We start from the raw sequence: 12,935 nt of genomic DNA, 5'->3' as shown, positions 1-12,935 counted from the left end.
TGGCAAAAAGAGTGAGATTTGGATAGCGATCTGCATCGCAATCCAAAGCTTACTCTGTAGAAGGAAAAATAATTTTGATACATAAGTTGACAAAATGTCGACTTACGCGTAAGTTGACATGTTTTGCTCAATCCCATGTCAACTTCTAAAGGCGAGGTTAACTGTATTCACATAAAGGAAAATAACATGAATATTAAACATGAAACAATCATACAGTTATGCTGTCTTTTGTAAATGACAATTTGTTATCACTCATCTTCACAAGTATGGTATCTTCATGTTTCAGTGTCATGTCAATTCTCTTAGGGATTCCATAATATTTAAGACTGAATGTGATATGGTGGAGGAAGTGAACTGACAATACCACAGGGTTGTATTTGTGTGAGATTCATTAACAAGCAAGGCTGTATTCAGTAGTATTTCAACTGCATAACCTCTTGGTTCGAATCAAGGTGACGGAGTGAAGCAGACTGAGTGGGGGAGAGTCTGGGAGGGGGGCTTGGAAAATTTGAAATTTTTAACAAGTAGATAGTCGCATTTCAAGGTACTTTGAGGTCCTATTTTAAATATTATCAATTGATGAGATGACTAGATAATTTAGACATTGCAGTCGATTTTGCAACAATGTCAGACCGTAATTGAATTGAAATGTCCTCATATAGGACTTGGAAGAACGGGAACAATTTCAGTATGTCAAAGACATGTTCATTCGCAGGAGTAGGTTTTTCTGGAGGCAAAAATGATCATGTTCAACATTGATATACCGGGTACATATATATATATATATTTTTTTTTTTTGTGGGGGGGGGGGGGGGGTGAGAGGGTGTGGAAGGATATTTTGCATTTTTAGAACTGAATGTCAACGATCTGGTACACACTCTTGGGTGGAATGTTCGGAAAATTTTCAATAAAAAAGTAAGGAATATGAATATTCTTGAAAGGACCTCTTTTTTCCACACTTGCATCTTCATAGTGTACATAGTGGAATGGAGATGGAGGGTACAGAGTTTTTGTATTAATTATACAATGATCTACTGCACACTTTTTTTCCGGGGGGGGGGGGGGGGGGGGAGGGCGGACATTTGGAACATTTTCAATCCAAACATAAAACAACTATCCAAGGACCATGAATGGCTAAATGTGTGGTTTATGTCACCTCTTTTTCTGTCTGTGCATCTTTACTGTGTGGTACTACAAGTCCATGTAAATGGACACGAGGGAGCTTTGGCATTTTTAGAAGTGAAATTCAACTATCTAGTGGACTCTTGGTGGAATTAAAGAAAAAATTTAAATCAAAAATGTAAAATCAAGGGAATGTGAATAGCTAAAGCTGTATCTGTCACCTCCTTTTCTTTCTGCATCTGCTTTTTTACTGCATACTCAGCCCTGTTTTAACAGACCTTACCATGGCAACATGGCAATGATGTATGGAGAACAAAATTCCTCTAAAATTCCAAAAAAATTGCAGGAGAGAGCGAGAGCTTACCATTCTAACAGACACACACCTAAAACCTTACCCAGATAGGTTTCCCCAAAGTAGGTATGTCCACTGACCTACTGGCCAGTGCCGCCTGTTGTTCTAGATTGTTCTAGATTGTGCACTTCATGTGCACAATTTAGAATCACATGCATGGAGTGTAACCACTGAGTTGAGATCAGTGATTTTACAATCACTGATCTCAACTCAGTGGTTACACTCCATGCATGTGATTGGCCCATGGCATGTCAGTCATTCTCTGTCTGCAATGCTGTGCATGTAGGTAGAGTGTATCCAAGGAATGATACAGCAGTTGTGTTCTAATAGAAGGGTTGCTAGGGTGGTGTTGCCATAATGTCAGGGTAATGCTACGCTGGAATTTGGCAAATGCTACTGCGACAATGTCTGAACAGCATTTTGTGGGGACCGTCTAACAGGCATGGTGAAAAAAAAGACTACCCTGATGTTACCTGGACGTTGCCACGGTAACTTTAGTTTGAAAGGTGCTGTTAAAACAGGGCTTAAGTTTATGCAGATAGACAGACTGGAAAGGGTTGATCATCTCTTACATTTTCAGACCAAAGTGAAATCCAGTGATCTAGGTACATTTTTATTGAAATTGAAGAAATGCTTTAACAGGAGTCCAGGAGACCCAGACATCTTGAGCTTACCTGATGAGTGTAAGTTCACCTTTCACACATTCTTGCAGATTATTACCTTGAGAACATAGCAAACTTGGGGGGCAGGGGGAGCTTTGAGGGCCTATTTGGGGTATGACATCCAGTTGTATATTGTATCAAACTGGTAAAAATACCTTTCGAGTACGCTGTATTTAGAAAATTTGACTGAAGAAAAATACCTTCAGGCACTGCATTAGATATGGGGGACGTAGTGACATTCTAATAAGTGACCCTGGACCTTTAGCAAGTGCACAAATAAGTTGATAGGCACAACTTTGTTCAGTTATACATACATATGCCCTCAAGTGTCAGTAGGATATCTCTAATGAAAATAAAGTTATGCTGTCCACAAAATTGATTTCATAAGGATGGATGGGCAACCTGAAAACACATGGATGGTTGGGCAACCTGAAAACACATGGATGGATGGGCAACCTGAAAACACAAGAGACCTGGGGGTCTCGTATCACAAGTTCGCAAATTCACCTTGCACACATTCTTGCACACTCTAACTTACAGCATTAACTTAATTTATTTCTTCTGATTCTAGATAGAAGATTCATAAAAATTTCTCATAATTGGGGGCTGTGCCTCCCCTACCCCGGGCATTGTGCCCCGTGAAGCCCCCAGGTGGGGAATGGTGCCCATTTGCACGTATTCTGTAACCCTGGCAATAATCCCAGCTAAATTTGGGAAAAACCTGACCATGCATTTTCAAGAAGAAGATGTAAATGTGCAGATTGGCCTCAATTTGGCCCCCCCCCCCCCACACCAACCAAATCTGCCACAAACTAAAAACTAGTCACTAATCTAAATTACAAATGGCACTATCGTAGATTAATGATTTGAGAGAAGATTTGTAAAGATTCCTCAATTTAGAGGTTTTGTCAGTCTCCCCCCCCCCACCACAGGCATTGTGCTCCAGGGCCCCCTCTCCCCAGATGGGAGAATGGTGCCCATTTGTACAAATATATATTCTATGCCCCAAATGGTATTACCCACCAAGTTTGGTGAAAATTTGGCCATGCATTTGCAAGAAGATGAAAATGTACAATTAGGGCCCCAAGACTCCCTAAGATGCTACCTGCCAAGTTTGGTGAAAATCTGTCATGGGGTTTTCAAGAAGATGATGAAAATGTAAAAAGTTTTCGCACAACGGACAATGTCGAAGTCAGAAAAATGACCAGAAAACTTTTTGCTACATGTAGTCAACATAGATGTCTTCACATTCTCACACAATCATTCTGCCATCAGTGCATGGCACTTATTTGACATTTTGATCAGGCACGGCAAAATGGTGCAATTAACTGGCCAAAAGCATAAATGACCTCAAAGCCTCATTTGCATAAAGTAAACAGCTACTGTACACAAAACCGCAGGAGAAGTGTTGCACGACAATCGCAATATCTCGCCTCAGAAGCCATCAAATTATTAAGTCTATACAGCAAATTGAAGGAGAAACTATTCTCTAACTGGCAATATTAGTTATTTTGAGTTTTATTAAGGATAAACCTGTGAAAATAATGTTGAAACTTGGGCTCCAAAAAATAAAATTTGGTCTCTACAAAGTGTTAATTTTTCACATTTTTCTTTATTGCTCAAAAATGAAACTTCAGTATATGACTTGTGGTAGTATGTCCATACTGTGTTCCAAATATCTTTTCTGTAGTATTTGTCACACTGGTATGTCCACAAAAAACCGTGACCACTGTCACTTGTGACCCACTTAAAATCCATAGCGCAAATGTTACACAGTCTGATGTATTGGTTTTCGTGCTGCATGAAACATTTGGGGCATATTGCAGGATTCGTCTCTCACCCACTCACCACCCTGTGGACTGAAACCGAACCCCGTCGCCTTGCACTGAACCTGACATCGCTGATTGGCTAAGCGTGTGATGACCAGTAGAGAACGCAAGCGCAGGAGGATGATCACCCATAATTCATATGAAGGATGACATATCCATATATGTGAAGTTTCAAGGGATTTGGTGGTAAAATAAGGGAGATACGAGGAGGTGAACTTTCAAGATTTTTTGTCCTTTGCTTCACACAGTGCTTTGATGACCGTTATTAATTCAAAAGCTTTCGCCTCTTATCGTGGAGTTAATTGGACTGTATTGCCGGGCCTGTGACGGTCTTGATCGCTGATCTGTAGGATTGACCCAATAACTAAGTGCACCCAGGTCGAGTAAAAACAATATTTCTATTAGATATTCCCAGCTCTGAAATTATATTTTGTAACTTTTAACATAATAGTTTATTTCTACCTTTCCTTCCAGATTATTTCACTACTGAATACTATTAGCTGCAAATGCAGGTGCCAAGTGTCATTCTATGCTTAAATTGTGGTGACATTTGACCTTTGGTCATGAATGCACTTGCCAAAAATCTAATCAAATCAGTTATAGTTCATGTAGCATACCTTGACCATGTAGTATGACAGCACCATCTCCTAAATCAAACATTATCATTCTGTTTCCTACAGGGTTCCACTTATACACCTACACATACAAAGAGGGGAGCTGTAAGGATGTGTCTTGTGCAAGAGGTAGAAATCAAGGCAAAACATCACAAGCCAAAAATCAGCCCAAAACTTGCCTATTACTCTCTGGTAAAAATGATTACAAGTCATGCACTTTGCACTCTTCATAATACAAAAAGGAGGTAGAATTAATTGCCCTGATCTCTTGTTAATTTGTGTCTCTTTACGAGTAATAAAACACACAAACACACTAGTATGTGAAAGTATATACAAAATTTTGCATGATTTACATATTTCTTTCACATGCTTCCAGTTTTTTTGTCAAATCTTGAAAAGCTCATAAAAACGAAGCCTTCTTATAAAATCATAATCAATATAAATGTAGATATTCTCCACTTGTTGCTTCCATAATGGTACAAGATCAGAGAGAGAGAGAGAGAGAGAGAGAGAGAGAGATAGAATTTAATTACCATAAAATTGCTTTGCTTCTTGAATGAGGTTTACAAAAATATCACAAAAGAAATCGTCTTCACCTATTGCCCAAAATTCTCAGTCCTTTGTAATTTGTTTCTTGTCTCCTCTGTCAATGTTTTGCTTGGCATGATACTCAGCACTAGGAAATACTAGATTCTTACTACCTTATATAATGATGGCACTCCATGACAATTATAGAGATATTGATAATTTCAATACTACCTTAAGCTGTACTCTGATGGACAAACAGTGGTTCTATCCATACCCATGATAGAGAAACTAAAAATTAAAGATTTCATGAATATTACATAACTGAAACAGTGCAACTGCATTCAATTTCTTTAAGTCTGCCTACGATGTCTTCCATGAGACTGGAACACAGCTGATTCAGTGTCAATCATTAATACCTTAAAACACTATGGTAATTCACTATCAGATGCATAGCAATCTAGGGTTATACTGTAGCTCTCCCTTTTCCCATCAATTCTGTTCTTCCAATGTGCACCTGAATGGTCAGCACTTGTTAACAAGCCTAATACAGTGCATGTATGCTGTCCCATATTACAAGTTATGAGATTGATGATTTTTAAATGAAACCATCACACACACCAGATTCTACAGGGCATAGATAATATACAAGTGAGAAGGGCAAATGTATACATGTGTGCATAATATAAGTATGAACAGTCAACTCAGTGAAAGTCCATTTTGATAATACTGGGAAAATGCGTCGACTTCTGCAAAAGTTGAAGAAAAATGGACTTACGAGCACTGTCCCTATCAAAGGACGGGAGTGTTGTGGCTTTAATGCGTTTGCTTTGCAGACACAAGATGATCATTATCCCTTGATTATACGTGTCATTCAGACATTTATACATACAGCATACCCAGGAATCCCTTTATAACAGAACGTTGGTTCCAGCTTTAATACCTCGTTATATCCAGACCCTCATTGTGCCATCCAAACAGCTTGAATAAACCCATAAATGTATACTGTAAAAATGGGCTCTTGTACAAGTGGGATACATGCATTGTATGACACATATTATGGATGCAACAGTAAAATAGGAAATGCAATGGGAGAGTGCTGAAATATTCTTGAGATTAAAAGGAAATCATTTTTTCTCACTGCCTGTTGACAAACTTTAAACACTGCAATACATGTAAGCATGTTACAGAAAGGACATGCTTTCATTTCATACGCTTCACAATGTGATGCACCACGTCGTTTACCAGGGTATCATACCCTGGGTTACTGCGTTGTGTAGTGTCATCTCGTGTTCATCAGATGTACAATTACACATTGCCATCAAGGCAGCTAAATTCAAGCAGTCGTCTAAAATAATCCCAGTGCTAATTCAGCCATGTTATAATTTTTCTTTTTCTTTTTTTTTATTGGTACTGGAATTACAATAATAATAGTAATAGTAATGATACTTTTCTGAATATCTTTTTTTAGACATGCTATTACAATTTTGAAAAGTAATTCAGAATGAGATCATTTTTATCAATTATTTATATACCGGTACATCTTCAGTAGACTGGTTTGAATGCTCAGTGTGGTGCTGCTGTCTGTACACAACACTGAGATCACTGATGCCACTGTGATGTAGTGTGTGTGATGGACACTGATGTTATGATGCTGCTGCACTGCTTAGATCATTGTTGCAACAAAATTTTCTTCCAGAAAGCATGGAATAGAGGGCTCTGTTGCTCTTGTTGTTTTCTAAGGTTGATGAAAACATGTGGGTTTACATTTGTGTAAATTAATCCCAGTGAAAACAATATTTGCCTTCAGAACAGAAACAAAAATTGTCTTCAATGAATACATATAGGTACAGTATACATTGTGTAGTATGACCTTGTCAGGTGATACTCAAGTTAAGGTGTTTGTGTATTGGTCTTCGTCCAAGCCTACAGATGACTCAGCTTCTGCCTTTTTCAAATCAAGACTATTGCTAAATCAGGACAAAGGTCTTATCCTCAAGTCATCCTGATTTAGCACTGATGGCCAATATATACTGCTTTGAAGTATAACAGATTATCAAAGATTACTGAGTGTTTGACAAAAAAATTAAGATTAAGCTTGAATAATTGAAGGAACTTGCATCCAGACATTCATGTTTGATGATCCTATGGGCATTATTGTCATCACATTTTAATTTTGTACATCAAAAGATTTCAACTTTGATACATGTGTGTGTGAAGAAAACTACAGCCGCTGCACCTCCTTCCTACAGGATGACGTGTAAGAAAAAAACAAGCATCACTATCACATTAGTAGAGAATCAATACAAAATTCCTCTAAAAAGAATGAGAACTTTATGAAATTCATGAATGGGTATGTTTAGAAAAAACAAACAAACAGTGATCTCACAGCCTAAGACTACACTACTCATAGAATTCTCCTTAATCCATATCGGGCCACCTGCGGGATATTCCGTAGTTTGTCTGAACGCCGCAGAGGCCACATACGGTACGGAATATCCCGTAGTGAATGAAATGACGTATGAATGACGTCATTCCAAAGTTCTTTCACCTTCTAACCTTTGACAATATATCCCAGAATGCTTTGCTACACTGTCTGTGATAATTCACGAAAGCTTTGTCAGTCGAACGCCAACAATATCGTACAAATCATCAAAAAAAATGTGTGTTTACGTGGAATGACGCGATGTAACCACAAAGCGTCCATGGGTGCTATCTACAGCTGTACGGAGTGCTCGATTGTGGATTTTCTGCCACAGTTTTAGCGGAGGCTTGGACACTTGTCGGGCAATGATATGACTGTGATAATAGTCCGACATGTACAGCCACACTTATGTACGACAATGGTATAATTCGATCGAAACTGAAATGCTGTATCTATCATGACTAGTTTCGCTTCAACAAACTAATTATTCACACATTATACTATTGATTTCCCATGCACTCACAATGGCTTCATCATCATAAACATTAACATAAACCTGCAATTTTTGTATCAATGGTCATGATATTTATATGTCCAGAAAGCTGACACTCTGATCATTTCATTTCCGTACTGGATGTGTAAAATTACATTTGCTATTTTTAATCCACATATGAAAGCAAACAAACAAAATGATTTCATTACCTTTGGATTACTGTAATTCACTTCTGCTGAGTACTATAACTGCACTGTGCATTGAATGGCAGCATGTCATACGTATTTATAACCATATTAAAGGGAATTTTTTCCTCTTTCAAATGATATATAACTTGTCTATATTTTGTTCATTGCTTGCTAATGAAGAGCGATTGTTTGGAGAGTTGTCTGCTTGTCGGCGTGTGTGTGCAAACGGTGCTGGGCCACTGCAGTGTTTGTTTACACAGGTGCGTTGGCCCGATATGGGTTAATTGTACTGTTATATGGTCTACTGACATTGATGGTGTTCTTGACATTGTTACGCTAATTTGTCAAATGACCATCAGGATGGACACTAAAGCGAAAATTGTTTTGATGACCACATGTTAGAAGAAAACAACAAAAAGAAAAAAGGAAATGCACAAATGTCACATCACTAGGAAACAAAGTGCAACATGATAAAGATAACTACAAAATAACACTCATGAAAAGAATTATGTTAAAAAATCACTTGTACAAACATCAAAGGCTGTATGTGAAGTATGCAAAATAGGCTAAATATAGGTCACTTTCTGTGTGCAAAAATATAAATCTCTTAACAAGGCACAATATGGAAGACAATATAGAAAATTAACAATCACAGAACATGTTTGATTGTACATTTGTGCTAGAGAGGAAATGTTCCATAAAAAAAGACAATTATAGAAATTGGACTTATGCACACAATCAATGCTTCCACCTACTAACATCACTTTAAAATATCATGAGCATAGCCATTCATTCACATGTAAATGATGTTCATTGATCTTGACCATGTACCTTCAGGATTAAGCTTTTGCCACTTTCAAGTCATTTCTACCCTTTTTGTGCCAGAACATTCCAATTGGACTTTCCTGACAGAGGTTATTGGCTTTGCTGAATTTTATCTTATTCATTTTTTTGGGGATAAAGTTCACGACCTCATGTGACACTCTACCTTTCATTTATGCTATTTAATTGATGTTTTGCTATTTACAGAATCAGATTACCAAAATGCTCATTCCTAGCTGAATTCAGGAATTGAAAGTTAGGACTTGAATATCTAGACCTTAATCCGTTAAAGACGGGCTGAATCTGCTACAACATGCATTTCCCATAGAAACTTGCATGAGTACTCGGGACTCATCCTCAATGGGTTAATGGGTTCTGTCAAACATACTATGAGTGCATCTACAGCTCATGGAGATAACCAGGACCACGTATCAACAAATTCCACTGGAGGATTTCACTTAGATCATGTTAACTGGATCTTTGGCATAGACATAAACAAACCAGTGGATGGCCTCCTGCACCTTTCTATAAGGTAATTTGGCTGTTTATGCCCAGTTAAACTTCAATAACATACAGACACACATAAAGTGGTACACAAGTTTTCACTTGTTAAGAGTGACCCTGAAACCATTGTAAAGAATCCATACATTAAATTAAATGTAAATAAATGTTTGGATTTCCCTTCATTTTTTTAATGTCTTAAGCAAACCACCGGTACTGTGCATTTAACATAATCATGACGGCTGGAAAAAAAACAATCACGCTCAGACCATATTTGTGACATTTGGACCATCTATGGACCCTAAAAATTTCATGTTGGTTAGTATTTGTAAACACTTCTTTCCCTTAATAGACAAAACATCAGGATATTTCTGTGGCTTATGAAACTTTAAAAGTGTGCATCTCATATCGAGATGATCTAGCTTTGATACAAAGAAGTCTGTTGACTGTCTCTAGTCAGCTGGGGTGAGCTGTAAGGCACTGTAGGTGGATAAGGAAATGGGGGACGGCACAAAATGTTTCGCTGCAGCATCTCAGCTTGACTGGACAAAATGGTACGGGGAAGAGCTGCTGGAATAAAGTGGGCCCCTGGGGTAAGAAAGGGGGGACGGGGAAGAAAAGGAACATATGGGAAAATGTGCGGGTATCGAGTCAAGGGGTTGAAGTCTGTAAGAGGAGGAAGGGGCTTGCCAGAACTATCTACTGCTACTGGAAGACCTAGACTAGAGGACTCCATGACATGGCGAGGAGACGCAAGGTCTGGGTTGGGGGTCTTTGCGGATGGGGTACTTAAGGTCTCCAGTGAATCCTTGTTGGTCTGAAGGGAGTAAGCCTGGTTCTTAGTTGGATTAATGATGCCCTGAGTGATGGAACCACGAGGATTAGGAGTCATCTTCACTTTAGATGATGATGCTACTGACTGTTGTGATGGAGATGCATGGTAAGATGAAGACAGTGTCGGGCAGGAGAAGGATGCAGATGATGGTGTTGGATGTTTTCCAGGGTAATCATGAGAATGTGAGTAGGAAGAGGAGTGCTTGAGAAATTTCTTATCTGAAGTTCGCAATCTGTGCACAGGAGAGTTCCTGATTGTGCTACTTGAGGAGAGGACATTGGCTTTATTTATAACACTGTCTCTCTGCTTTTCACTAGGTTCATCTCCATCATCACCTGCATTCCATCGTCGTTTCTTGGGCATGCTCAGATCACATGGCTCTTCTTGTACAGGCACTGGACCACACTTCATAGAATGTGAGACAGAGGGAGATGAACCTCTAGTCTGCTGTGAGAGTGACAGAGGAGGCTTAACTGTTGCTGTCTCTAGCAGGGCAGATTTGCTCTTCATATCCTCCATGCTCTCTTGACTAATTTTACTCCCAGTTGTCACTGCAGCTTTACTGGCGCTGAGCTGTACGGACGGGTCCAGACTTGGTCGGAACAGAAATGGAGTATGATGCAAAAATGTCATGTATGGTGTTAGAAAGCGAGGACCTGGGCCCAAGAGGTCTGGTATCTCTTCTACATCCTTTTTGTGAAGTTCATGTTCACTTGGTTTATGCTCTTTGACCATGTTTTTCACAACAAGATCACTTGGTTGCATACCACTCATATATGCCAACTGAGACCCTGTCAGCTTTGATGGTAGTACCTCCCTCTCGTTGTTCCCCTTGGAATGGTGAGTGTGCTGGATGACAGATGGTCGTGGCACAATGCCCTCTTTGTTAGTAGAACTCAATCCGTTCACCCCACCATCTGTTGGGCATGATGAACAACCAATACTTCTGCTAAGGTTGCTCTCAACAGATTTTGATTTATTCTCAAGATTGCTCTCTTTCTTGATGATTGCATGGTTTATCACCTGATGTAGATGCTCTGTCTTGGAAGAAATATTCTTTTTCACTTCTGATGCATCCCTAGATGGTAGCAGGGCAATTCCTCCCCCTACTTTATCAAGAACAGTGGAGGTCAAAGGCTGTGACTTCTGATCCTGAGCTTGATGGCCAACTACAGGACTTGCTGAGTCTGACTTAGGCATGGAGGTAGCTGCAATGACAGGCACCTGTGGAATGGCTAAAATAACAGGTGCCATGTTCTTGAGGTTTAGCTGAGGAAAGAGTTGGTTTCCCGAGAGCTGCACCATAGAAGGGAGTGTGGTAGAGGATGAAGGCACCATAGATGGTAGAGCTATTAGTGGTGCACCATTGATACTGATGGCAGGTTTGATGTCCAGCTCATGAGCTGTGGTGCTAGAAGTGGTAGTAATGGCTGCAGTAACTGTTGGGTTAGTTACTGTTATAGACGGACTACCAAACTCAGTTTTCATTACACCTGCCACTTGCTGACAATTTGCCTAGGGGTACAAATAGAGACAAATGAAAAAAACAAATGTTGTACTGAAGAAAAAAAAAATCACTCGGCATACTTGCAACAGAACAAAAGCTTTGTAATCTAGGTGAACAAAACAATGAAGAAGCTAAAAATTGCTACAAACTACTGTAACTTCAATACACTTGGAGAAAATTTGCTTGCAAATGTAAAATACTTTTAAAATGATAATGCATGTATCTTACTAATGAAATAAACTTGTGGTATGTTTCCTGTTTTGTACTCTTTTTTGTTATTGATATGACTGAATTGCACCTGAAAAAGGAGTAGGTGCTTAGTCCGTATTCACACTGGCTAAATATAATTTTCCCTTTTTTGATTTGGATAACTGTAGGGGTGGATGTGGTTAAAACACAACTTTACTGTTTGAAGATGGACATATTCATAAGCTCATTTGGCATGTATTAATGGACAATAGGACATTCACAGATTCATGTTGCAAATATAACACTTATTCTTCAAGGTAGTAATTTAGTCAGAAAGGACACATTTTTGGAAGGTAAATGAAAGGAAACAGGATATTTTCATAGTTAACAGCTTCTGCATATATCCTAAGCTGATTTGGAAGTTTGAGAAACATGAACAGCATCAGACCAAAAGCCTAAGTTCATCTTCCAACCAAATAAGGTTGGAATGGACAAGGCTTGCACAAGTGGGCTTTTACTACACTCAGCCAAAAAATAAAAACAAAAAACAAACTTTTTTTAAAGTTTACAATTTCTCATAGAATATGTGGTTAAAAATTAATGTATCATATACCATATGAAAGGTAATTCAATTGGCTTTCAACCCGGAGGGCCAATAAAACTGCAAACTTTACACATAAATGAACACCTTTGTTTTCTCTTCCAAGGCGCAAAAGTAAAAATTGCTAAAATGCACAAGTTGTCATTCATGCGTAAGTGCTCTTCCATGTAACAGTAAGAATAAAAGACAAATTTAACACATTAAAAAACGTGAATTAAGTTGCAAAAATAATACTATGATCTCTGTAATATCTTTGAAGCCCCACAGATC

General features: G+C 38.7%; 1 protein-coding gene across 2 annotated transcripts in view; it reads right to left on the bottom strand.

The window, feature by feature from the left end:
- Positions 1 to 5,081: 5,081 nt before the first annotated feature.
- LOC140241639 (uncharacterized) overlaps positions 5,082 to 12,935 on the bottom strand; it is a 214,646-nt gene continuing 206,792 nt past the window's right edge. For both annotated transcript variants that reach the window (XM_072321378.1, XM_072321379.1), the window contains exon 9: positions 5,082 to 11,883. In XM_072321378.1, coding sequence (XP_072177479.1) covers positions 9,952 to 11,883 — 1,932 coding nt within the window. In that variant the 3' untranslated portion in view covers positions 5,082 to 9,951. The remainder of the gene's footprint in view (positions 11,884 to 12,935) is intronic.

The sequence above is a fragment of the Diadema setosum genome, chromosome 18, assembly GCF_964275005.1.
Source record: "Diadema setosum chromosome 18, eeDiaSeto1, whole genome shotgun sequence".
Taxonomy (NCBI): Eukaryota; Metazoa; Echinodermata; class Echinoidea; order Diadematoida; family Diadematidae; genus Diadema; species Diadema setosum.
Note: the sequence above shows the minus strand (reverse complement) of the source record. Positions and strands in the feature narration are given on the sequence as shown.